Below are 24936 nucleotides of genomic sequence, written 5' to 3'. Positions count from 1 at the left end.
CAGCTCTCTCACAGTGCCCTGCTATGCAGCTGAGAGCCAGCGCCACTGGGAGGCACGAGCATCTCACCAGGCCAGCCCTGCAGGATCCCCTGCCACTCCAAATCTCCCTTCTGCTAGAGCCCAGGCTAATGAGCTGTTTCGTAGTTGTCATGCCAACCTAAAGGCTACCAGAGGGATTGAAATGCTGGGCCTCTGTTCTTTGTTACCATGGCAAATGCCAGGCTCAGGCTCAAGCCTTGGCACTCACTGGTCTAATAGCCAGCCAACTGAGTTTTAAATGTGGGAGAAGATGGGTACCTGGAGATGGCCATAGAGCAGCTAGGAAACCCCTAGTTCTGTGATGGTTCTTACTTTATTCACTGATTGAGTATGGGGGGAGAAGGAGTGCATGCCCACCCCTGCCAGAGCAAGGGTCCATGCACCATGACCCACAGACCCCCGGTTACAAAACAAGCACTCTCCTGCCACATGAAGTGCCTGCCCTCTGTGCTGCGGCTCTGTGCTCTGCTGTGTTTGCACACCCCATGTTTTCCTGGGTACATATGTCTGCCTGGCTTAAGCCCAGAGACCCACAATGTCAGTGTGGGAGGATCTGATGACTGCAGATTTCATACCACTTATTATGTAGACAGGAAAACTGAATGTCCGTGGCAAGGGGGAAAAGCCCTGACTTTGGAATCAAATAAATCTGGGTTCTGGCCAGGTGCACTGGTTCATGTAATCCCAACATTTGGGAGGCCAAGGGAGGTGGATCACTTGGGCCCAGGAGTTCCAACTCCTGCACAGACAACATGGCAAACCCCGTCTCTACAAAAAATGCAAAAAAATTAACCAAGTATGGTGGTGCACATCTGTGGTCCCAGCTCCTTGGGAGGCTGAGGTGGGAGGATCACTTGAGCCTGGGCAGTTGAGGCTGCAGTAAGCTGACATTGTGCCACTGTAATCCAGCCTGGGTGACAAAAATAAATAAATACATTGGTTCAAATCTTGCTTCTGCCATTTGTCAGCTCTCTGTGATGTCAGCAAAAAAAAAAAAAAAAAGAAGTACCTCTCTGAGCCTCAGTTTCCCTATTTAAAAACATGGGCAATGGTCCCGACACCCTACCTTACTGTGAATAAGTAAAGTACTTATTCAATCACAGGTGCTGGGACAACTGGATATCCCAAGGAAAACAAAAAAAGTTCCTTGATTCATACCTGACATCATTTACCAAAACTAATTCCAGATGGACTACAGATCTAAAGTTTGTAGCAGTAAGCACAGGAGGACATCATCCAGTGGTGATGGATTAGAATTGGAAATATTGAATTTGTACTTTTAATATGTGTACATGCATTATACATGATATATGTATATCTATGCCCTAGAGAGAGACAGAAATAAAGATCCATATTGCTCAGTTCTTCTAGAAGGGCCTAGAAGCAGTGACACCCCAGTAGCCATGAGCACACCTGGGGCCCAGATCTTGGTTTCTAAATACCTTTCCTCATTAAAAGGAAGCAGGGCTCCTTGCAGAAATGGCTAAATTGGGGGCTGGGGCAAGGAAAGTCCCATGCAGCCTGGAACATCTTGTAAGCATGTGTGTGGCATGCACTGAGAAACTCTGCAGCCTCAGGCAAAGGACTGGCGCCTCATCACTGTGTCAATGCTGCTTCTTCATCCAGATCTTGATGATCCAGCCCTTTGCATGGAAGCTCTATTTCAGGATTTTCACTAAAGGATGATCCACATATTTCTCCTCCTTGTCCTTGTCCTCTAGCACTTCTCTCTGTTGTGCTAGACAAAGGATCGGATCCTTGCATCTCTACAGTAAGGATTTCTTTTGCCTTCTAGAACTCAAAAACACCACCTCTGGATTTACTGTTTTATCTTTCTTCCTCCTCTCATGTTTCCTTCTTAGACTTCTTTCCAGTTTCTTCTGTGTTACCTGTGACATCTAGGTAAAATAGAAGCCACTGAGCCTGCATCACTTTCTCTAGATCTTGAGGGCTGAACTCCTGGAACTCCTGTAGTTCCATCGTGTAAAACTTTCCACAAGAGACTGCCAGCACTTTTCTCCCTGTCTTTTTCTGAATATGTAGTCTCTGTATAGCCCATCAGTTTTTATGCACATTTATTCCTTTCATTTTTCAAATAAGTCAAGGTCATTAAATGCAAAGAAAGGCCGAGGAACTATTCCAGATTAAAGGAGACTAAGGAGACAAGACAAATAATGTGATGCATGACCATGGATTATATCCCGGCATGGGAGGGAAGAAGGCTATAAAGGACATTATTGGAACCATGGTGAAATTGAAATAAGGTAGGTAATCAGATAATAGTTTTGTAGCAGTGCTAATTCCTGATTTTGACCATTCCATTGTGGTTATCTAAAAGAATATTCTTGTTCTGAGGAAACACAAACTAATGTATTTGGGGGTAGGGGCAAAAGGAAATAATGTCTTCAACTTTTTCTCAAATGGTTTGAAAAAATTCTAACAAGTGGTGAATCTGGCAAAGAAACTAATAAGTATGTTGATAAAATATAGTAAGCATTGACTTAATAATAATGACTAATGCTCAACATCACCAATCATCAGGGAAAATGCAAATCAAAACCACAATGAGACCATTTAGGTTGGTGCAAAGGTAATTGCGGGTTTTGTCATTACTTTCAATGGCAAAAACCGCAATTACTTTTGCACCAACCAAATACCTCACTTCTCTCAGGATGGCCACTGTTTAAAAAAACAGAAAAGAATAAGTGTTTATGAGGATGTGGAAACACTGGAACCCTAGTGCTGGCGAAAATGTAAAATGGTATACTCATAGCAAAAAACAGTATGGAGATTCCTCAAAAAAATTTAAAATAGAATTACCATATGATCCAGCAACCCCACTTCTGGGTATATACCCAAAATAATTAAAAACAGAGTCTTGAAGATATATTTGCACAGCACATTCCCAGCAGCACTATTCACAATAGCCAAAAGATGGAAGCAATGCAAGTGTCCATGGACAGCTGCATGGATAAATAACATGTGGTATATACATACAATGGAATATTTTTCAGCCTTAAAAAAAAAAAAAAGAAATTTCTGCCACATGCTACCAAATGGATGAACCCTGAGGACATTATGCTGAGTGAAATGAACCAGATGTAAAAATGACAAATGCTGTCTAATTCCACTTCTATTAGGTATCCAGAGTAGTCCCATTCATAGAAACCAAAAGGAGAATGGTGGGTGCAAGGAGAATGGTGGGTGCTGCGACTGGGGAACAGGTAGTCATTTAATGGGTACAGAGTTTCAGCTTTGAAAATGAAAAAGGTCTGGGGCTGTGTTCCACAACAATGTGCATATACTTAACAGAACTGAACTTATATTTACAAAGGGTGAAATGGAAAATTTTATGTTTTTTACTACAATAAAAAAAATCTACCATAAAAAATAATGATGACTAATTGAGTGGAGGTCACATATTAGAATAACACAGAAGACAAAAACAGGGAAAACAGAATAAAAGCATCTTAATATCTATGTATTGATTGGCAAAAAGATACGAACTTTAGGCTGTATTGTTCAAGTATGCACACCAAAAGTTCAAGGGTCCCAAATACCCATCTGTGGTCTTCATGTACCATTTCCCAATGAAGGGAATGAGGGCTCCATGTCTGGGGGAGGAAGGTGAGCCTGGAATGTCTTATTATGCCAGAAAGCAAGGAAGCAATCAGACACTTAATAGATTGGTCAAAAGGACTCAGAGGCCAACTCAAAGAGGCTTTCCCTGGCCAAAGATGAGGTATTGAGCATCAGTAAAAATAATAACTGCAATGGATGAAAACACACATCACTTAGGTGAAGATCCATCAGTATAGTGATGGTGGGGGAAACCAACCTTGCTGGGGACTTTTGGATTCAACGCATGCATGTCCCTTCAGTCTTGCCCAGGCCCACTAACAAGAGTAAAGAATTTAAGGCCTAAAACCAGAGACAAAGCAAAACAGAAGAGGAGACAAGAGCAACAAAATCTAGACACTGGAAGCAGATGGTGAGTTAGAATTTCCTAATTTAGCAAACTCTAAAGAGCCAAACCCTAAGCCAAAATGAGGAAAGCTGAGAAGCAGTCAGATGCATACCGATTGACACTCCCCAGATGCCCCGGAATAGGGGCCCTGGTTACCTTTGGAAGAGGGGATGAAAATGCTACTAAAAATATGAGCTGGTCGAAAGTTTGCTTAAGAAACGGCTGGGTCCCTAGTTCTTCCCGCAGTGCTGCACAGCCAAGAAATGTCCCTTCTCCCTGGCAGAAGACTGGAAGTTTATTCTTTAAAAAAGATAAAACAGAGGGTCTCTGACCTAGAGAGCATCAGACACAAGTGTGTGTTTTGGGGAGGGAGAAGGTCACTCTGCAAACAGGAAGAGACAGTACATGAATATTGATATTTATGGATACATATTTATAATACTGAAACACCCAGCCCTCTCTCTCCACCCCAGCTCCCAGAACACTGACAACCAACTTGTTATACTTCGAACAGAACAGAAGTTCCCTTTTCAAAGACTCTAATCACCTCAGGAGGAAGGACCTAACAATGCTGCCATTGCAAATTTCTAAGTGATACGGCCCAGCCAGACCACTCTCATGAGAAGCCATAGCTGACAACCCTAGCACTATGCTCAAAGCTTCCAGCCACTTTTTTGATAGAGAGAGCTATGAACAAACTCCACCAGACATGTGTGGAGAGCATGTATATATATGAAAAGGCTGAGACCCAAAACGGAGAAAAGCAACCTATACAGGAAGAAAACAACTCTAAAAAAGACAGAAAGGTTTCAATATCACGGGAGAGGTAAGATGGTGCACACATGAACAAAGTATTCATTTAAATTAAAAAGAGAGGGAAGCAAGAACCAAAGAGCCTTTGGACATTTTAAAATACGAAAGCACTCTGTGTGTAATGTTGATGGCTGCTGGTATATCCCTGGGCCACCAACTGAAGGACTAAGCCTCCTCCCACGCACTGCTTGTCCCCCCAGCCTGCCCTCTGCCCCACCCTGTCCACTGCCTGCAGCCTTTCCCTGCGGTTCGGAGCCTGGCTGGGCACTCACACAGTCTATGTTCTCTGTCATGTTCAGAATGATGTAGTTTTTCCCAGCCAGATTGCTCCAGTCCTTGCAGATCACCTGTGCGAGGAGACAGAAAGCAGGGCGACAGTTACGAAGGCATAGGAAAGGGACAGGGGAGAGAGCCCCGGTCGGAGGCCTTTTGGGAAGCTGGAAGGTGGAGGCCAGTGGAGGCGTATTACAGCGAGGGGGCTGCTGACAGCCTCTGTGAGGCACCATGCCAAGGAGTACAAACTCGAATGTCTTTGGGGACCAAGCAGGGAATGTGTTGAGTGAGAGGAGGAGGCCAGGCATTATTCCCAGGAAGTAGGGGACTATATCAAAGGGGCCAGGCTGCAGAGAGCTTGCCCCACATGCTGGCTTTCAAGGGCAAGTTTATCGTTAATATTCTGGGGCTCCTTTCTTTTCCTTGCGGTGTCAGTGGGTGTGAACACTGACTTGTGCCTGCTATGCACGTGGGTGTCGGTGGGGAGGAGGAGGGTGGTGAGATGGGATGGGGAAAGCACAGGTCAGCCACTAGCTCTAGCTGCTGGTAGAATCAGTGCAGAAGTCTAAGTGTGGGCTGGGCGCGGTAGCTAATGCCTGTAATCCCAGCACTTCAGGAGGCCATAGCGGGTGGATCACTTGAAGTCAGGAGTTCCCGACCAGCCTGGCCAACATGGTGAAACCTTGTCTCCACTAAAAATACAAAAATTAGCCAGGCATGGTGGCACATGCCTGTAATCCCAGCTACTCAGGGGGCTGAGGTACGAGAATTGCTTGAACCTGGGAGGTGGAGGTTGCAGTGAACCGAGATCATGCCCACTTCACTCCAGCCTGGGCGACAGAGTGAGACTCCATCTCGGGAAAAAAAAAAAACAAAAGATGTCTAAGGGTGGCAATGGTAACACATGAACAAATGAAACCCAGGCCAGGCCACCAAGCTTCTCCAAAGGCCTTTGCACAGAAGTGTGGGGAGAACACCCATTGTTGGCCCTGAGGTTTGCATCCCCACAAGTTCCATGGGGTTCTACGTGCTGTGGAAAGGGCCTCCCTCCTCAACCTGGCAGATCCTGCCCCCATGCCACACCAGCCCTGGGGATGGCCAGGCTCTGTGAAGAAGGTACAGGGTGGTGGCCCGCATGCCCCTCACTTTACCTGCGTAGAATCCCAGGGTATCCTGGATTGAGCTTCAGCTGCCTGCCCTTCTAGGAGCTGCTGGTTGAGATCTTCTTGTCCCAAGGTAGCAGAGGAAGGTGTCAGTTCCATGTCTCCAGGGGCCAGTGGGGAAGAGGCTGAGGTTCTAGAGCCAAGGGGATCTTCATCTGGGTGCTCGGCCCCACTGGGAGCTGTGGTTTGAGGGAATGAAGGCAAGGCCGGCACCTCCTCGTGCTGGCCAGACAAACCAGCTGCTCCCGCAGTGGCTTCCTCGCTTGCTTCCTGAGGAGCCTCGAACTCTACCCCAAGCCCTGCAGCTGGCAGCACTGTGGCCTCTGCCTCTTGGCTGGTGGAGTCCTGGTCCCCCGGAGTCACTGTAGTTGGGGTGACTGAAGGCAGCAGCAAGCTGGGCCCCATGCTGCTCTCCACCTCCACACCTGATGAGGCCTGGTCCCCGGAGTCTTCATGCCTGCTTTTGGTGGCCCCTGGGGTCTGGCTGCTGCTGGTGAGAGAAAAGTCACGGACCTGAGGCTTGGCTTCTTCTTGGGATCCATTCACAGGGAGCAGCTCCTCCTCTTCCTCCTCCTCTTGTTTCTCTACCTCTTCCTTCTCCCTCTCCTCTTCTTCCTCTTCCTCTTCTTCCTCCTCTCTGGGAGGCATATGCCAGGGAGGCTCAACCAGATTCATCTTGGGCAAGGGAGAGGGGAGGTTTGGCAGCTCTTGAGCCTGGCTGGTGTCTTCAATGGAACCTGCCTTCTCAGTTAAGTCAGGAAAAACATAATCTAAGGACAGAGATGAAAAGTTCATTCACTTGTTTCATCATTCATTGCTTTACTCAGTATTTACTGGGCAGATGGCATAAAAGAACCACAATACACTGACAGGGCAGGGGTCATCAGGTCATGATGGAGAGGCCAGGGGAGCAGACTGTGGGAGGACACAGGGACAAGGCTAGTCACTGTTTCCTTTATGATGATAAAATAATACAAATTTATCACCAAAACTCAATGAACACAGGAATGTAGAAAGTTTTGTATATTGCATTCCTCCAAAAGAGCCATGAGTAGTTTGAGGTATATATTCTCCACTGTGTTTGTAATGTGCTTGCTTGTCCTCATCTGGGGATTTCACCAAGAAGATCCCACAACAACCCACTAGGAAGGGTCCCCCTACTCCTTTTCTAGTGAGTCGTTACAAGAGTCTTCTTGGTGGAGTCCCCGAAGGAGGTCTGAGAGCCCTCTCATCACTGGAGGAAGTGAGACCCCTCAATTATGACCATTGTTCCTCAACTGTGCTCTTTTTCTGTAATTTAGGCCCTGACAGGAAATGAAAAAGATGTAGGGAGAGCCAGAGAGAGGCCAGGGGCTGAGCCCAGAGTTTTCCAGGGCCTCCCAGAATGTTCAGGGTCACTGTTGGCAATGGGAGAGGGATTTTTATTCTTCCTGCCATTCTTGGGAATTACATTTTGAAGCAGAGAAGTTAGGAGACTTCCTGGAGATCAGATTGTTTTCTGGCTTTTCAATGAACCCTAGGCCTCTTCCAGATAACTATGCATGAAAGTTATACAACAAGTTTTTTGGAAATTCATTCAAAATATCAGAAGCTGTATCTAGGAAGCAACTTTTATTGGCTGCCATTTTGTTTCAAAATAATAAATATTGTAGTTTTAAAATACTCTTTAGAAAGGAGAGTGGTGGGAACACTTTAAGATAGCGAACTAAAGGTATTCATTTACCTCCTCCTCCAAAACTTTTATCAAATGACAAAAACAATTTTAACTGTCAAAATGAAGATAAAAACATTTTAGAGAAATTTCTGGGAACATGGAAAGCAGATGAGATTATAGGAACAGATAACCCCTCAGCCAAAATAAACATAGGAAAAAATAGCAGGGGAGGAGGCAGGCTTTCTTACCCAGAGTTAGGAAGAGGCACAACTGTGGGAGCAAGGATGTAGAACACAGAAAATTCAGAGAACAGAAGGTAAATTTTTAAAAGTCTAATTAGTATCCTCAGAAAGATTACAAAATATTGCATCCCTAAAATAAGACGCCACTCAGAAAATCAAGTAATCTTTAAAAAAGAAAAATTTCTTGGATATTGAAAGTCAATAGTTGATATTTAAAAATTCAATGGATTGAAAATTCAAATTTTTAATGGCTGGGAAAAAAAAAAGTCAAGGAAAAGCCTCTAGGGCAAAAGTGAGAAGACAACAGATAAGAGTTAAAAGATACAGACAACCAATGTAGGAGATCTAATACCTAGCTAATATGATTTCTGGAAAGATAGAACCAATAAAATGGAGAATAATGGAGAGAAACAAAGAAAAAAAGTTTCAGAGCTGGCAACATGAATCTTTGCAATGAAAGCTGCTTGTATCATCAAGGTGAATGATAAAAGACTTACACCCAGCCTCATTCTCATGTGATTTTAGAATTATAAGGAGCAAGAGAAAAATCTTAACAGCTCTCAGAGAAAGAACAGATTATCTGTAAAGGAACAAGAAACAGATTACCAAATTATCATGAAGCTTCTAATTAATATCAGTAGCCTAGAGGAAGAATTTAAAAATGCACTGAAAAATCTGAGGGATGTTTATTTTGAACCTGAAATGTTATATCCAAATAAATGACTACTCAAGTGTGATTGCAAAATAAAGACATTCTCATACATGCAAAGATTTAAAAGTGTTACTATCCACAGATTCCAAGAGATTTAAGTAAGTTATTTAAGAAACCAAAAAAAAAAAAAAAAGACATGGGAAATCAAGAAACATGAGAGGAATGCAATGAAAATATATCTCAGGATGGAAACTGTGCAGTAAGCCTGGAAAGCAATTGGTTCAAATTAGAACACAGAGAGAGAGCTCTGAGAACGATTATTTCAAAAAGAAAAATTGATTCCCTGTAATAAAAAGTATGACTTAGAAGCTGAACAATCCTAGTGACAACTGAAAGCCCACTATAGTATTTAAATCAATAATTAGAATATTCTATCCAGTCCACTTCTGTTAATTAGACTTTTTGAGTAGCAGATCCTCCCCCTCTTCCACCTACTGCACACACTCTGTAGTGAAGTCACTACAGATAAATAAGAAAGAAAGAACAACCAAGATTCACAAGACATTTTAAGAAAGCCAGCCTGATGAAGAAGCATAAGGGTGGGACCATAAAGCAACTGACCTCTAGGAAAAGTTAGTCTAGTTAACAAAAGAGAATTCAGAAAAGTTTCTTGTTAATATCTTCAGAAAGATTCAGGAGGAAATCACACCCACAAAACAAGTATATAGAAGGATAAATATATTTTACCTCAATGTAAGTAAGAACTTTATAATAGCCAGATCTATCCAAAATTAAAATATAATGCATGAAAACATAACTGAAATGGGCTGGATGATTACTTGATAGGAATACTGGGTAACAGAATAGGAGTCAGATGGGTGCCTAGGAAATACAATATACGAAATCACTTACAAGCATAATATTTCATTATTGGAAGATTAATCTGACAGCAATTTACAAGATTAGGTGAAGGAGTAGATGAATGAAAGTGCAAAGAAGAGTCAGGGAGTTGCTGCAGTGATTCGGGAGAGATGCATGGCGGTGATGACACTGGAGATGATGAGAAAAGAGCAGACTCAAGAGATGACTCTGAAAGAGAAGTAATCAGATGCGTGAGCTAGATGGCCAACAGGGAGAAGCTGCGGGAGTAGCCAAGCCATTAATAGAGATGGTGAAGTTCAGAGGAAAGCAGTATTGGAAACCTTTAGGACACACTTAAAATAGCTGATGGATTCAATGAAGCCTAGGATATGGCAGGAATATGGTGGATGGTGACACACCCATCAGCAGAATCCCATGGGGTGGGGAAGTCCTGGGAGGGCAAGCTGACTAAAACGATCTCTCTACTCAATTTGGTGCTGACTTTCCAAAAGTCAGAGAGAGCATCAACATCTCCAGAGGGCACCAACAGAACTCCCTAAACTGTGTACAGCCTCCTCAGAGATGCATCATCAGTCACGCTGTCGGCAGCATGATCTGGGACTCAGCCACTAACTTATCTTCGCACGCAGTGGTAAGTCCCTCCAACTTCTCTGGGCTTCAGGTTTTGTTTTGCTTTTGAGACAGGGTCTCACTCTGTCACCCAGGCTGGAGTGCAGTGGTGCAATCACGGCTCACTGCAGCCTCAAACTCCGAGGCTCAAGTGATCCTCCCACCTCGGCCTCCCAAGCAGCTGGGACCACAGGGCCACTACACCCAGCTAAATTTTTTTATTATTTGTAGAGACAGGGTCTCTCTACACTGCCCAGGCTGGTCTCGAACTCCTGAGCTCAAGCAATTCTCCTGCCTCAGTCTCCTGAGTAGCTGGGACTTACTGGCACACACCACCACACCTAGCTAATTTTTTTTTTTTTTTTTTGAGATGGAGTCTTGCTCTGTCACCCAGGCTGGAGTGCAGTGGCGCGATCTTGGCTCACTGCAACCTCTGTCTCCCAGGTTCAAGCAATTCTCCTGCCTCAGCCTCCCGAGTAGCTGGGGCTATAGGCATGCACCACCACGCCTGGCTAATGTTTGTATTTTTAGTAGAGACAGGGTTCACCACGTTGGCCAGGCTGGTCTCGAACTCCTGACCTCATGATTCACCCACCAAAGCCTCCCAGAGTGCTGGGATTACAGGCGTGAGCCACCGCGCCCAACACCTGGCTAATTCTTTAAAATTATTATTTGTAGAGATGGGGTCTCCCTGTGTTGCCCAGGCTGGTCTTGAACTCCTGGGCTCAAGCGATCCTCCTGCCTTGGCCTGCCAAAGTTCCAGGATTACAGGCATGAGCCACTGCACCTGGCCTGGGCTTCAGTTTTTATGTGGAATGAGGATGATGGTATATATGATTTCTAAGGTTCTTCATATCACTGATATTTTAAGCTTTGGATATAGTTCTGATAAATGTGTCTTATACACCAATGGCATTACAAACAACTCTAGTGTCTTAAGTAAGAATAAAATAGGATTCACTAGATTACAAATTTTTGATGCCAAGCAAAGCAATTGTCTTCATCCCTACATTCCCAGAACCTAACATAGTGCCTGGCCCAGAGTAGAAGGGAGAGCAACGTGTGTTTTTGAATTCTTCTGCCTCCTACAAACCAGGGCCTGTGCCTCCACGGGGTAAGAGGCCCCCCCGTCACTGCACAGACTTCTTTACTGTCTCTATGAGTTCCTCTCCTGCCTCCCAAAATGCAGTCCCTTCCAGGGTCAGCCTCTGACTCATCATTTCCACACTTCTTCCTTGGTCAGTGCTCATTCCACAGGCTGCATCTATTTTCTCTATGCTAAAGGCTCCCAAATTTACATCTTCTCCAGAGCTCCTCGCTTTTTTCCAGCCTCTCACTCCAGTGACTTGACAAATCACTGAACGCTTGCTCACTGGCACTTGGAATCAGCAGTCCTTTCCTACTTCCTTACCAGCTCTCAAGATCTAAAATTATTCCTTTTCTTTTTACAGTGTGGTCTCAGTTTCACTGCTTATCAGCTGTATGATCTTGGACATGCTGCTTAACCTCCATGTGTCTCCCTTTCCTTAAGTGTAAAATAAAAATAGTACCTGCCACACAGGGCTCTGGTCAGGGTTCAGTGAGGTGACCCTGCGCACAGTCCGCAGTGCAGAGTAAACACTCAGTTAACTGTGGGGGGTCCTCCACCTCCTCCTGCTATTATTATTGTTGTTGTTATTATCATTATTATTATTTGAGACAGAGTCTCACTCTGTTGCCCAGGCTGAAGTGTAGTGGTGTGATCTTGGCTCACTCCAACCTCCACCTTCCAGGTTCAAGCAATTCTCCTGCCTCAGCCTCTAGAGAAGCTGGGATTACAGGCACCTGCCACCAAGCCCAGCTAATTTTTGTATTATGGCTGGGCATGGTGACTCATGCCTGTAATCCCAGTACTTTGGGAGGCCAAGGGGGGGGGGGGGTGGATCACCTGAGGTCAGGAGTTCAAGACCAGCCTGGCCAACATGGTGAAATCCCGTCTCTACTAAAAATACAAAAATCAGCCAGGTGTGGTGGTAGGTGCCTGTAATCCCAGCTGTTTGGGAGGCTGAGGCATGAGAGTCGCTTGAACGCGGGAGGCAGAGGTTCCAGTGAGCCGAGATTGCACCACTGCACTCCAGCCTGGGTGACAGAGTGAGACTCTGTCTCACAAAAAAAAGAAAGAAAGAAAAATTTGTATTTTTAGTAGAGACGGGGTTTTGCCATGTTGGCCAGGCTGGTCTCAAACTCCTGACTTCAGGTGGATTCACCCACCTTGGCCCTCCAAAGTGCTGGGATTATAGGCGTAAGCCACCGCACCTGGCCATCCGCCTGCCATTATTATTATTAAAGGAGTTATTACCTGGTAAAATAATAACAGGAAAAGTGGAAGTGTCTCCATAGAATGAGGAGCAGGATAAGCACTTGAGTTTTTATTTTTCATTTTTTATACCGAATGTAACTAAAGCCTAAGCACTTGAGTTTTAAGTCAAAGAAAATCCAGGAAAAAGGGCAGGGCAGGAGGGGATTAGTCATCTGTTGACAAGTGTAAATATGATTTTAGTATTACAAATGTCTCCTAAAACAGAAACAGAATTACTGGGAGGCCTGATGGGAGCACACACTAGGAACCAGTGGGGTGAGGGGCGTCTGTGTGGGCAGCTGCAGGGCAAACACCAGCAGTGTGAAAGCAGCGGTCCCAGGAGAGGGCCCGTGAGACTGGATCCAAATGGGAGTTGAGAATAAAGAGTGAAGAAGCCAGGCTTTACCCAAGAGCAGAACCACGGTACGATTCACTAAGAAGATACAGCATCACGTCCACAATATGCCTGCCAAAAATGCAGAGCCTGAATCTGACCATGGGGAAATTTGAGACAAACTGAAATTGAGGGGCAATCTACAAAATAACTGGCCTGCACTCCAACAATGTCAAGGTCATGAAAGACAAAGAAAGACTAGAGGGTTTTCCAGAATAAAAAAGAGACAAAAGAGACATGCTGACTAAATGCAGTACGTGATTCTGGACCGGATAGTGGACTATGAAACCCTGCTCTTTTTTTCTTTTGCTATAAAAGACACTACTGGGAAAACTGGCAAAGTTTGAATAAAGTTTGTAATTACAGAAGCATATTGTATCAGTGTTAATTTCCTGATTTTGATCATCCTGCTGTGGTTTTTAGGAGAATGCTTTGTTCCTAAGAAATGCACACTGAAGTATTTGGAGCAAAGGAGCATCATGTCTGCAACTTACCATTAAATGGTCTAGCAAGAAGTACAGATCTGCATCTCCATATCCATACATGTACACATACACACTGATACAGCAACTGCGGCAAAGTGTTAATAATGGGGGAGTCCGAGCAAGGGGTGGACGGAATTATTCTTGCAACTTTTCTGTAAATTGAAAATTTTTTAAAATAAGGAGTAACAGAGAGAGCGTGCACATGTGAGAGACACTTTCTCTTTTTTTTTTTTTTTTTTTTTGAGATGGAGTCTCACTCTGTCACCGAGGCTGGAGTGCATTGGCACGATCTTGGCTGACTGAAACCTCCGCCTCCTGGGTTCAAGCAATTCTCCTGCCTCAGCCTCCTGAGTAGCTGGGACTATAGGCACATGCCACCACGCCCAGCTAATTTTTTGTATTTTTAGTAGAGACGGGGTTTCACCTTGTTGGCCAGGCTGGTCTTGATCTCTTGACCTCATGATCTGCCTGCCTTGGCCTCCCAAAGTACTGGGCTTACAGGAGAGAGCCCCTGCACCCGGCCTGAGACACTGACTTTCACTACAGGTCAGCGAACATGCTTGAGCTGTCAAGAGGGGAATAGAAACATGGCAAGGGACAGGGCTGGCTATCCTGGCTGAGAGAGCCCTGTGGCAGGAAGGAGCCACACCGCCCTGAAGCAGGTGAGACAGTTTTGAAAGACAGGGAGGAAGGTGCTTTTCCCACTCAGTTGTCCAAGGAATACAGATCAGGCTTCTAGGGACTCGCTGCATTGAGAGGGGAGAGGAAGCCTCAGCAGGCACTTTGGAGGTGAAAAAGGATCAAATTGGGAATGGAAGAAGAGAAACAAAGAAGTGAAGCTGAGCAGGAAAAGGAGGGAGATGAAGATGAGGAGAGTAAAAAGAGGGGAGAGGCAAGAGGAGAGGGAGGAGAGAGGGGACACATGACAGGGCTACCTGCCCTCCCAGCCTGCCCTCAGTGACCCAGGGCAAGTCCTTGACGCCCACACCCTCAGCCCTGCTGCCGTGGACAGCTCTGATTCCAGAGGGAGGGTCTGACCAGCTGAGCGCTCCAGGGAATGCCTTCCTACCCCATCCACTTCAGGCTCAGGAGAAGGGTCCCTCCACGAAGCCCTTTTAGTTTGTAGCCAAACCCCAAAAGCGTGTCTGGGATCAAGGTGTACCTCTAGAGCCCCACACCTGGACACGGGTGTGAGGAAGCCGAGCTGCCCGGGAGACACACTGGAGACACGTGGAAGTCTAAGGGCTGGCTCCATGGATTCATCCGTGTCCTCAGGAAGAGCTGGGGCACTGAAGGATGAGAAAGGTCATCCAAGGCGCAAGCCCTCCAGGGAGAGGCTCGGGCTGGGCCTCGGAGCATGGGAGGCCACGAATGTCTAAGCTGCAGCTCAGAAGACACCTGGGGCAGACCCCCTCGTTGCACAGGAGAGCCCTGGAGCACCTCCTGGATTGATTGCAGGATAACACTTAGGCTCCTGGGCTCCTGACCCTCCCAGAACTGCTGGGAATGGCACTGTGAAGTCACAGCCCCCCCTGGTGGCTCTAAACAGAAACCACATGTTCCCCAGAGCCCTCAGAACAGTTGGGTCTCCAAATCCCAGACTCGGGGATTTTACAGGTAGACAGAGGCCCTGCAAGAGCAAAGGGCCCATCTCTCGCCTTTTCCATATGAGGGAGCCCAGGAGATGAGGATTCTTGCTCTAAGTTGTGATGCTAGACTTGTCACAGTTGTAAAGTTCTAAGACTCTTAGACTCTTGTGTGGTTAAAGCCAGTGTCTTTTGACACATCCTGGTCATTTAGTCCAGCACCCAGGCTTGGCTTGGGATGCTGGACAGGAGCAAGCTGACAAGCAGAATCATGACCTCTCCCCAGTCTGCCTGTACCTTTGTGGCCGCAGCCAACCTCCTTAAAGCTGGGCTTGAATCACAAGAGTGGCTGGCGTTAAGAGTCCCAGGCCAAGCTTCAGGGTTCTGGAGGCATGGGCTGGAATTCTGGGTGGCCACTTGCCTCTGTGTGCCACACACCCACCCCTCCATGATGTGAGGCTAATACCTCAGGTTGTTACAAAGATGAAGTGGCATCAGGAATGCAAAACACCCAGCCCACAGAAGGCACACTTTCCTTCTGTCACACTCCATGTTCTCTGCTCCTCTCAGCATCCACACAGCCCAGCTCACGGCAGGTGTATCCGTGGTTAGGGTCAGGGTCCTAACACGGGAAGGGACCACAGGAGGCTACCTGACGAGGCCTCAGCCCTCTGGCAGGCACTGGTGAGTCTAGAGAAGATGGGCTGGCAATTATCTTCAAGAATATGGCTGGGTCTCTTTAGAGAGGCATTTTTGTGTTATTGACTTACCCCTACACCCCCATTTGCCTAAACCCAGCTGTGATGGTTCCTTTACAACTCAAGTCCATCTCTGTTTCATCTGGTAAGTGAGCAGCACCTGCTAGCACCGCCTTCAGAGGAAACAATGTACATAGTCTCTTAGTTGCCCCTAAACCTAGCTTCTTTTCCTGGGGCTAAACAACTGTAATTATTCTTTATTCTCAACCTTTCTGTTTTCATCCTTCTCTTGTGAAAACTCTGGATTCACCCTGGTGTTTTTTGTTTGTTTGTTTTGAGATGGAGTCTTAGTCTGTCGCCCAGGCTGGAGTGCAATGGCACGATCTCAACTCACTGCAACCTCCGCCTCCTGGGTTCAGGCGATTCTCCTGCCTCAGCCTCCCGAGTAGCTGGGATTAAAGTGCCCGCAACCACATCTGGCTAATTTTCGTATTTTAGTAGAGACGGGGTTTCACCATGTTGGTCAGGCTGGTCTTGAACTCCTGACCTCAGGTGATCCACCCGTCTCGGCCTCCCGAAGTGTTGGGATTACGGGTGTGAGCCATCGCGCCCAGCCTCACCAGTTTTAAGAGTATTACAGCTGGGCGCGGTGGCTCACACCTGTAATCCCAGCACTTTGGGAGGCTGAGGTGGGTGGATCACAAGGTCAGGAGATGGAGACCATCCTGGCTAAAACGGTGAAACCCCGTCTCTACTAAAAATACAAAAAAAAATTAGCTGGGCGTGGTGGTGGGTGCCTGTAGTCCCAGCTACTCAGGAGGCTGAGGCAGGAGAATGGTGTGAACCCAGGAGGCGGGGCTTGCAGTGAGCCGAGATCGCACCACTGCACTCCAGCCTGGGCGACAGAGCAAGACTCCGTCACAACAATGACAACAACAACAAAAAAACAAACAAAAAACAAAAAAGAGTGTTACAAAATCAGCACAGGGGGTACACAGTAAATATTTGCTGAATGAACTATTGAAAACTGAACAAGATTCACTAACTTGAGACTAACTGATGCAAAATGTAAAGGGGTTTCTCCACTCCAGTGGCACTACTGTCATTTATCACAGCTGGTAAGCTGAGCTCTCCCGCGCCCCCTGTGATGGGTTGGTGCTGGCTCAGATGCAGCTCCAGCTCACCCTGATGAAGCCCCAGGCCTGGGTCCCCCAGGCCTTATTTCTCCGCTTTCTTTTAAACTCATTATGGTGCTGGCTTTGTTCCCTAAATAGATCATTTTTCCCTCCTATATTTCATCACAGTTCTGTATAGGTTTCTTTCCCCAGTTTATCGAGGTCACTCTGGACTTTACTTCTATCTCTCAGGCCAGCCATAATCCCAGGGATGAACTTCAGCACAGGCTGAAATATCAATGAACTGATTCTTCTATTCAAGAGACAGAATTAAAACAGGCATAAGGGCCAGAGCCCTTGAAAGATCACTTTAAATGTCCCTTTAGGTTAATGTCAAGTCACTGAAAATTGTCCCCTCACTACAACTCTCAAGTCAGTTATCCAACTGAGTGTTAATATTAAAACACTCAAAATTAAAAATAAATATGTCTAAAACAGAGGTGCAAGGGAAGACGTTTTAGTATAACTTAAAACTACTTTTTTATTTAAGACAGAGTCTTGTTCTGGTGTCCAGGCTGGAGTGCAGCAGTGTGATCTGGGCTCACTGCAGCCTCTGTCTCCTGGGTTCAAGCAATTCTCCTGCTTCAGCCTCCTGAGTAGCTGGGATTACAGGCACCCCCCACCACACCCAGCCAATTTTTGTATTTTTAGTAGAGACGGGGTTTCACCATGTTGGCCAGGCTGGTCTCGAACTCCTGACCTCAGGTGATCCACCCGCCTCGGCCTCCCAAAGTGCTGGAATTACAGGCGTAAGCCACCATGCCTGGCTTAAAACTACTTTTTGATAGTCAACCTCAATAGTCATCAAAGGAATATGAAGTAAACTGCAAAATGCCAAAGTCTTTGGACTACCAACCTGACAAGTATATGTATACATTCAAAGTCATTCATGCCTAGTATTGGAAGGGTGAGGGATGGGAAGGAAAGCAGGCCACATTTCTGGAGAGCTACTGAGTCACAGGAACGAGAAGCTTTAAAGACAAATATTCTGAACCTACAATCTCACTTCTGGAAAGGTACCCTAAGGAGACGATTAGGGACGCTCACAGTCATGTGGCTTTATAGATCCCCATCATGGCACAGTCCATGTAACAGAAGACTGGGGTCCAGCACCCACACGGCAGGGGACTGCCCAAAGAAATGATAGACCCGCCTTATACTGGGAGACCATGGCAGCCTTGAACAGGCTGCAGAGCTGTGTGTGCTGGCTTGGAAAGAGGTTTCTAAGTGAAACAGCAAGATGTGTATACCACAGTGTCCACTATTGTCCATTTTTTGTAAAAGTATATTTTTATATATGTCCTATAAAGGAAAAAAAAAAAAAAGTCTGGAAAGAGCTGGGTGCAATGGCTCATGCCTGTAATCCCAGCACTTTGGGAGACCAAGGCAGGTGGATCTCCTGAGGTTTGGAGTTCAAGACCAGCCTGGCCAACATGACGAAACCCCGTCTCTACTGAAAATACAAAAATTAGCTGGGGGTGGTGGCACCTGCCTGCAGCCCCAGTTCTCAGGAGGCTGAGGCAGGAGAATTGCTTGAATCCGGGAGACAGAGATTGCAGTGAGCTGAGATCGCACCAGTGCACTCCAGCCTGGTCGACAGAGCAAGACTCCGTCTCAAAAAAAAAAAAAAAAAAAAGAAATACAAAAATTAGCTGGGCATAGGGGCACACGCCTGTAATCTCAGCTACTTAGGAGACTAAGAATCGCTTGAACCCATGCAGCAGAGGTTGCAGTGAGCCAAGATCACACCACTGCACTCCAGCCTGGGCAAAGAGTGAGACTGTCTCAAAAAAAAAAAAAAAGTCCAGAAAGAGATAGTCCAAAACGTTAACATTCACTGACTGAATGACTGGATTATAGGTGATTTTTATTTTCTTCTTTTAGTTGCTGTTTTAAATTTTTATATGTTGATATTTATTACTAGCACAGAACAAGAATGACAAGGCTTTCGTTTTGGTGTCTAAGTAAAAGTGCTCTCTTTGTTGCTCTGTCCACAGGCTCCACAGCTATCGGCCCATCCTAAGGACATGGATACACCTGATGTGTGGGCAATGACCCAGAAGGTCAAATCATTCTACAGCAGACACAATCACAACAAGGCTTCGCTGTACAGGAACCAGCTCCAGGTCCCAGCAGACAGCTGCTCGGTCGGTCTGCTTTCTCCAAAATTGATTACAGCAATGATAATTAAAGTAGCCTAATGAAGGACTTTGTATTGAGGGGAGCAGCAGATCTTGAAGTAGAACTCTCAGATTTGAGATTTAGCTCTGCCACTGTGTCATTTAGAGCCACTTTTAAATCTCTGTAAGCCAGCTTCTTTAGCTGTAAAACAGTGATCTAATCATGCCTGCTTTTACAGATTTCATCAGGTTGCTGTGAGGTTAAAAAAAAATCCAAGTGAAAATGACATATGAAGTATAGGCACTTTATGAGTGTTCCCTACTCAAGCACAGTACTGTTGTCTCATGCTCTCTTTCTGTTAATAGCACCTCAATTCTACTCTGGGGGACATTCCTCCTCTCTTTTTGGTCTGGAATGTCCCCTGGCTTCAGGGACAGCTCAACATGGGCCTGGACAGTCAAATTCCATCCCCAAGCTTGGGACCCAGGGAGACCATCCAGTGACTGTTCCTGAAGTGCTGGGAAGGCAGAGCTCCCTTTCTGCAGGGTGCTGAGTGATGGGACGACAGTGTGGAGCTACTGGGCTCTCCAAGCCGGTGCCCAGGACCAGCCTGCCTGAGAACGAAGCCAGCAAGGGAAAGCTGAGCATGACTGATGGGACAGGGCAGGCTCCAGCACGTTGAGGGCGGCACGCCGAGCGCTAGAGCTGGAAGCCTGTTCCTGGACCCCCGTTCTTCAGCCAATAAAGTCCCCTTTTATCACACAGGCCCGTGAGCCTGTCTGAGTTGGGTATCTAGGACTTGCCAACCCCAAAGATTAAAGTGTTTCTTGCAGAACACTTTAATTTGCTCACTCACTAGGAAAATTAAAACTGCATGCAAGACAATTTCCTTAAGGAGCTTAGAAAATGAAAGGGCTAGAGGGGTCAGTGGGGACAGTCTCGAATGAGTAGGTAACCTGAGAGACTGCTCCTAATCATTAACAATTGTGCATGAATTAACTGGTCAGGCTGTAACTTCACTTGATGCTAGCTGATGGAGCAGCAATTCGCATTCCATGTTTTTTTCCCTGCTTTGTTGAGGTTGCTCTTTTCACTTGAAATGTCACAGAATCATAATATTTTCAAGTTGCAAAGACTTCAATCTATTATTCCCAGGTCTCATTTTGCAGATGAAGAGACTGAAGCCAACATTAGAAAAGCAGCACACTCAAGGTCACACTGCTCATTATCCACCAAGCAGAAACTCCAACAGCTGTTTTTCCCACTGGGCCCGGGGACCATCACTACAGATGGAGAAGGAAGGCATCAGCTCTACCTGAGGCCCAACACACTAGAAATGGGATGTATGACAAAGTCCTAGTGACAGAATGGACTGGTTTCCTGTCTCACGTGTCATCAATGTGCTCCCTTGGCAAGAAGCCAGGCCCAGGGCATCAGTGCTCAGGGATACCGACTCCAGATTCGGCTCTGCCACACACAAGCTGTGTGGCCTTGGGCAAAGGTCTGAACCTCCCTTGGCCCAGCTCACCATTTGTCAAGCAAAGAGAATAACTGCCACCTGGCTGAGCTCACAGAATGGTTGTGAAGTCCAAATGAGCTAACTCAAAATTCTATGGAGCCAGGCGTGGTGGCTCACGTCTGCAATCCCAGCACTTTGGGCGGCCGAGACGGGCAGATCACGAGGTCAGGAGTTTGAGACCATCCTGGCCAACATGGTGAAACCCCGTCTCCACTAAAAATACAAAAATTAGCTAGGCATAGTGGCGCACCCCTGTAATCCCAGCTACTCAGGAGGCTGAGGCAGGAGAATCACTTGAACCTGGGAGGCGGAGGTTGCAGTGAGCCAAGACTGTTGCACCATTGTACTCCAGCCTGGGCAACAGAGTGAGACTTCATCTAAAAAAAAAAAAAAAATCTATGGAAAAATGGTGATAAGTACCACATAGAATATGACATTAGTGCTAGTCTCCAGCAAAATCACTGTGCTGAGAGGTGACATGACAGGGCAGAGAGGCTTTGGAGTCTAACAACTTGGGTTTGAATCCTGATTCTTACATTTACTTGCTGGGCTGTAAATTCAAACTCCCTAAGCCTCAGGTTTGCTTATCAGCTAAATGGAAGTAAGAATATATACTTACATTTTTCAGTGGACGTTAAATGAGAACCCACAACCCCTAACATAGTGCTGGGCACACACTGGGTGTTGAATACATTGATTGATGTACTTGTACTTGATCTGAGATTGGCCTGTCTGCAGCATGGTTTTCAGCAGTCCCTGCTACTGCTGCATGGAGTTCAATGTCCCTAATGGCCATGTTAGGATAGCACTTGGCATAGTCACTCTGGACTCTGCAGGACTCCCAACCCAGGCATGCCCTCTCAAGGTTCTTTTGCACTCCTCCAACCCCCAAGAGGTGATCCACCTCCTTCTCCCCAAGAACCCCTAGACAGAAGCCTGTGGCTCCGGGGCACAAGAGCAGACAAGAATAGGGGGGTAGGGCACGCCACTGTCCCCTGGGCTGCCTCCTACACCAGCCTGACTATTCGCTGTCAGCCTGCCACCTTAGCCACTTTCTCTTCTGTCATGTCCTAATCATATGCCATCAAGGTGCTGCAAGAAAACAGAAGCAGGGGTCACTAGCCTGATTTCAGGGCCACTGCCAGTACACAGAGATGTCCCCTCTGGGCAAATGAATTAGAAAAAGGTGCTCCTCCCACCCAGCCCATGGCCTGGTTGGCAGGGTGTATGCTGGACTTCGGCTCCAACTCCCATGCTCGGTCAGGAGCCCCGGACAGGGCACCACCAGCATAACCACGTGCACTGGTCCTGCTCATTGGTCAGAGCTGGCAAAAGCCTCTTGAAGCTAGTCCTCTTGAGCTAGGTACTCAAGGACGAATACATATCCACTAGCACATCAGGATGGAGAAGAGCTTCCCAGCAGATGGGACAAGAGGAACAAGTGCATCACAGGCTTAGGGAATAGGCCAGGCTGTTGTCAGTGAGAAGACACTGACTCTAGATCCAGCTCCATTACATCCAAGCAATGTGTCCTTGGGCAAAGCACCCTACTTCCCCATGCCTCAGTTCAACTCTGCCAAGCAAGGAAGAGAACAAGCTGATGATGAGCTAATCAGATGCATGCTGGAGCAAGGAAGGAGAAGAGGCTGGAGAAGGCTGGGGCCGGACTATCAACAGCATTTTCTGCCATGCTAAAAAGTTCAGCCTTTAACCTGTGGGCTTTGGGGTTTGAGAAGGGGTTTGTTTGCTAGTTTGTTTGAGAAGAAGATGGGCAACTCCAATTTTTTCACAGGATCATGGTCAGGTAGTACAGAGAAGAGATTGACCTGAGGAAACGTAAGGCGAGGGGACAGGTCAAGAGAGGAGCAATGAGGGACAGGACTGAAGCAACTCTCCTCCCTGCACCTGCCTGGCCTCCTGTCCTCCTCCCTGCACCTCCTCTGCCTCCTGGCCTCCTCCCTGCACCTCCCTAGCCTTCTGCCCATCCTGGGTAGGGTGATTGGTATCTCCACCTCACAGCCAAGCTGTATGCAGCTGTGGTGAGGACTAGAGACAATGGAGGCAAAGGCCTATGCATAGCCGGTATTCAATGAATGAGAGCTATTTTTATTCTTATGAGACCTAGGGAAGGAAATGGGAGAGGAAGAGACATGAACTGAAAGAAAAAGAAAGGGAAACGAATCCCCTGGGGAGGGGGGAGGACAACAAATCGAGCTCAACAAGGCTTCAGGGCCCTCCACTGTGGTCCTGAGGCCAATGCTCTCTGCGTGACTGCTTACCTCACACTAGACGCTCAATAGTCTCAACAAAAGGGAAAGGCCAGAAAAAGACCCAATAATTGTCTGGTACAATGTAAAAGTTTGTTTAAATCATTCCTTGGCCAGGCACAGCGGCTCACACCTGTAATCACAATACTTTGGGAGGCTAAGGTGGGTGGATCACTTGAGGTCAGGAGTTCAGTCAGCCTGGGCAACACGGTAAAACCCACCTCTACTAAAATTACAAAAATTAGCTGGGCGTGGTGGCATGCCTGTAATCCCAGTTACCAGGGAGTCTGAGGCAGGAGGATCACTTGAACCTCGGAGGCAGAGGTTGCAGTAAGCAGAGATCACACCACTGCACTCCAGCCTGGGCAACAGAGTGAGACTCCATCTCAAAACAACAACAGCAACAAAATATCATTTCTTTAAAATGATAAGAGGACAGATTTATCAATGGATGCCATCATGACAATAGATGATCTATATGGAGAAAATGAAATTAGATCCTTATCTTACACCACACACAAAAATAAATTACAGCTAAATTGGACTTAAATGTAAAAAATTAAGCTAAAGAATAGAAGGGGCCAGGCGTGCTGGCTCACACCTGTAATCCCAGCACTTTGGGAGGCTGAGGCAGGTGGATTGCTTGAGCCCAGGAGTTCAAGACCAGCCTGGGCAACATGGCAAAACCCTGTCTCTACAAAAAACAGAAAAATTAACCAGGCGTGGTGGGGTACACCAGTAGTCCCAGCTACTTGGGAGGCTGAAGCAGGAGGATCGATTGAGCCCAGGAGGTCAAGGCTGCAGTGAGCTGAGATTGTGCTGCTGCACTCCAGCCTGAGGTACAAAGCGAGACCCTGTGTCCAAAAAATAAAAATAATTTTAAAAAAAGAATTTACATTAAAAAAAAAAGAATAGAAGGAAGAAAGGTGCATGTATCTCAAGGGCAGAAAGTATTTTCTAATCATAAAGTAAAGAAAAACACATAAAAACATTTTAAAAGAAGTAATTTTGCTGGGTGTGGTGGCTCATGCCTGTAATCCCAACACTTTGAGAGGCTGAGGCGGGTGGATCACTTGAGATCAGGAGTTTGAAACCAGCCTGGCCAACATAGTGAAATCCCATCTCTACTAAAAATACAAAATTAGCTGGGCGTGGTGGCACGTGCCTGTAATCCCAGCTACTTGGGAAGCTGAGGTAGGAGAATTGCTTGAACTTGGGAGGCAGAGGTTGCAGTGAGCTGAGATCACACCATTGCACTCCAGCCTGGGTGACTAGAGCAAAACTCCATCTCGAAGAAAAAAAAAGTAATTTTAAGCTTATAAAATATTTAATTTCTTTATGCCAAAAATTATAATAAAAATACAAGCAGTTGACAAACTGGAAAAATGTTTTCTACGTATGTCAGAGGAAAGTTAGTATCCTTTTTCAGATTTGTACAGGGATAAGAAAAAATTAAAGACTCAATAGAAAAAAACAGGAAAGTAATAATAATAGCTAACAGTCACAGAGCACTTAACAATGTGCCAAGCACTGAGCTGAGTGCTCGAAATGTATGATGGTGTGTGAACCTCACAACTCTGTGAGGTAGGTATATAATTATCTCCATTTCCTAGATGGGAAACTGAGGCTTAGGGTGAGTTACTCGCCAAAAATTGCATCACTGTTAAATGACAGCACTGGAGCCTTCCTGACTCCAAAGCCTGTTCTCTTAACTACACTGTGCTTCAAATAAAAAAGAAGAGTGATAAGTGGTCACTATTTTTGTGTATATGTATATTCTATAGAATACACATATTCTATATATAATGAACGTACATATATATTTTGTACATATATGAGTTAAAATGTACTAGTAATCAAAGGCCATTGTAATTTTTCCTATCAAACTGACAAGGGAAAGAGAGAACACTTGGTGGGGGGTGCGGCGTTCATTCTCTTGGTCTCCTCCCATATCTGGCCACCTCTCTACACCACTTTCCCTGCAGGCTCCCATCTTCATCCCTTCCCTGGTCTCCCTGTGCCTAGAGATGGTAAGCACTCAGCTGTTGCTAGCCACAGA

At 46.1% G+C, this 24936-nt stretch overlaps 1 protein-coding gene across 2 annotated transcripts in view; it reads right to left on the bottom strand.

The window, feature by feature from the left end:
- Positions 1 to 24936, bottom strand: part of PODXL2 (podocalyxin like 2) — a 43600-nt gene that overhangs the window by 5370 nt on the left and 13294 nt on the right. For both annotated transcript variants that reach the window (XM_034957298.2, XM_055110394.1), the window contains exons 3-4: positions 6244 to 7025; positions 5092 to 5166 (exon numbers count right to left, since the gene is read on the bottom strand). In XM_034957298.2, coding sequence (XP_034813189.2) covers positions 5092 to 5166; positions 6244 to 7025 — 857 coding nt within the window. The remainder of the gene's footprint in view (positions 1 to 5091; positions 5167 to 6243; positions 7026 to 24936) is intronic.

The sequence above is a fragment of the Pan paniscus genome, chromosome 2 (assembly GCF_029289425.2).
Source record: "Pan paniscus chromosome 2, NHGRI_mPanPan1-v2.0_pri, whole genome shotgun sequence".
In the NCBI taxonomy this organism is placed as follows: domain Eukaryota; kingdom Metazoa; phylum Chordata; class Mammalia; order Primates; family Hominidae; genus Pan; species Pan paniscus.
Note: the sequence above shows the minus strand (reverse complement) of the source record. Positions and strands in the feature narration are given on the sequence as shown.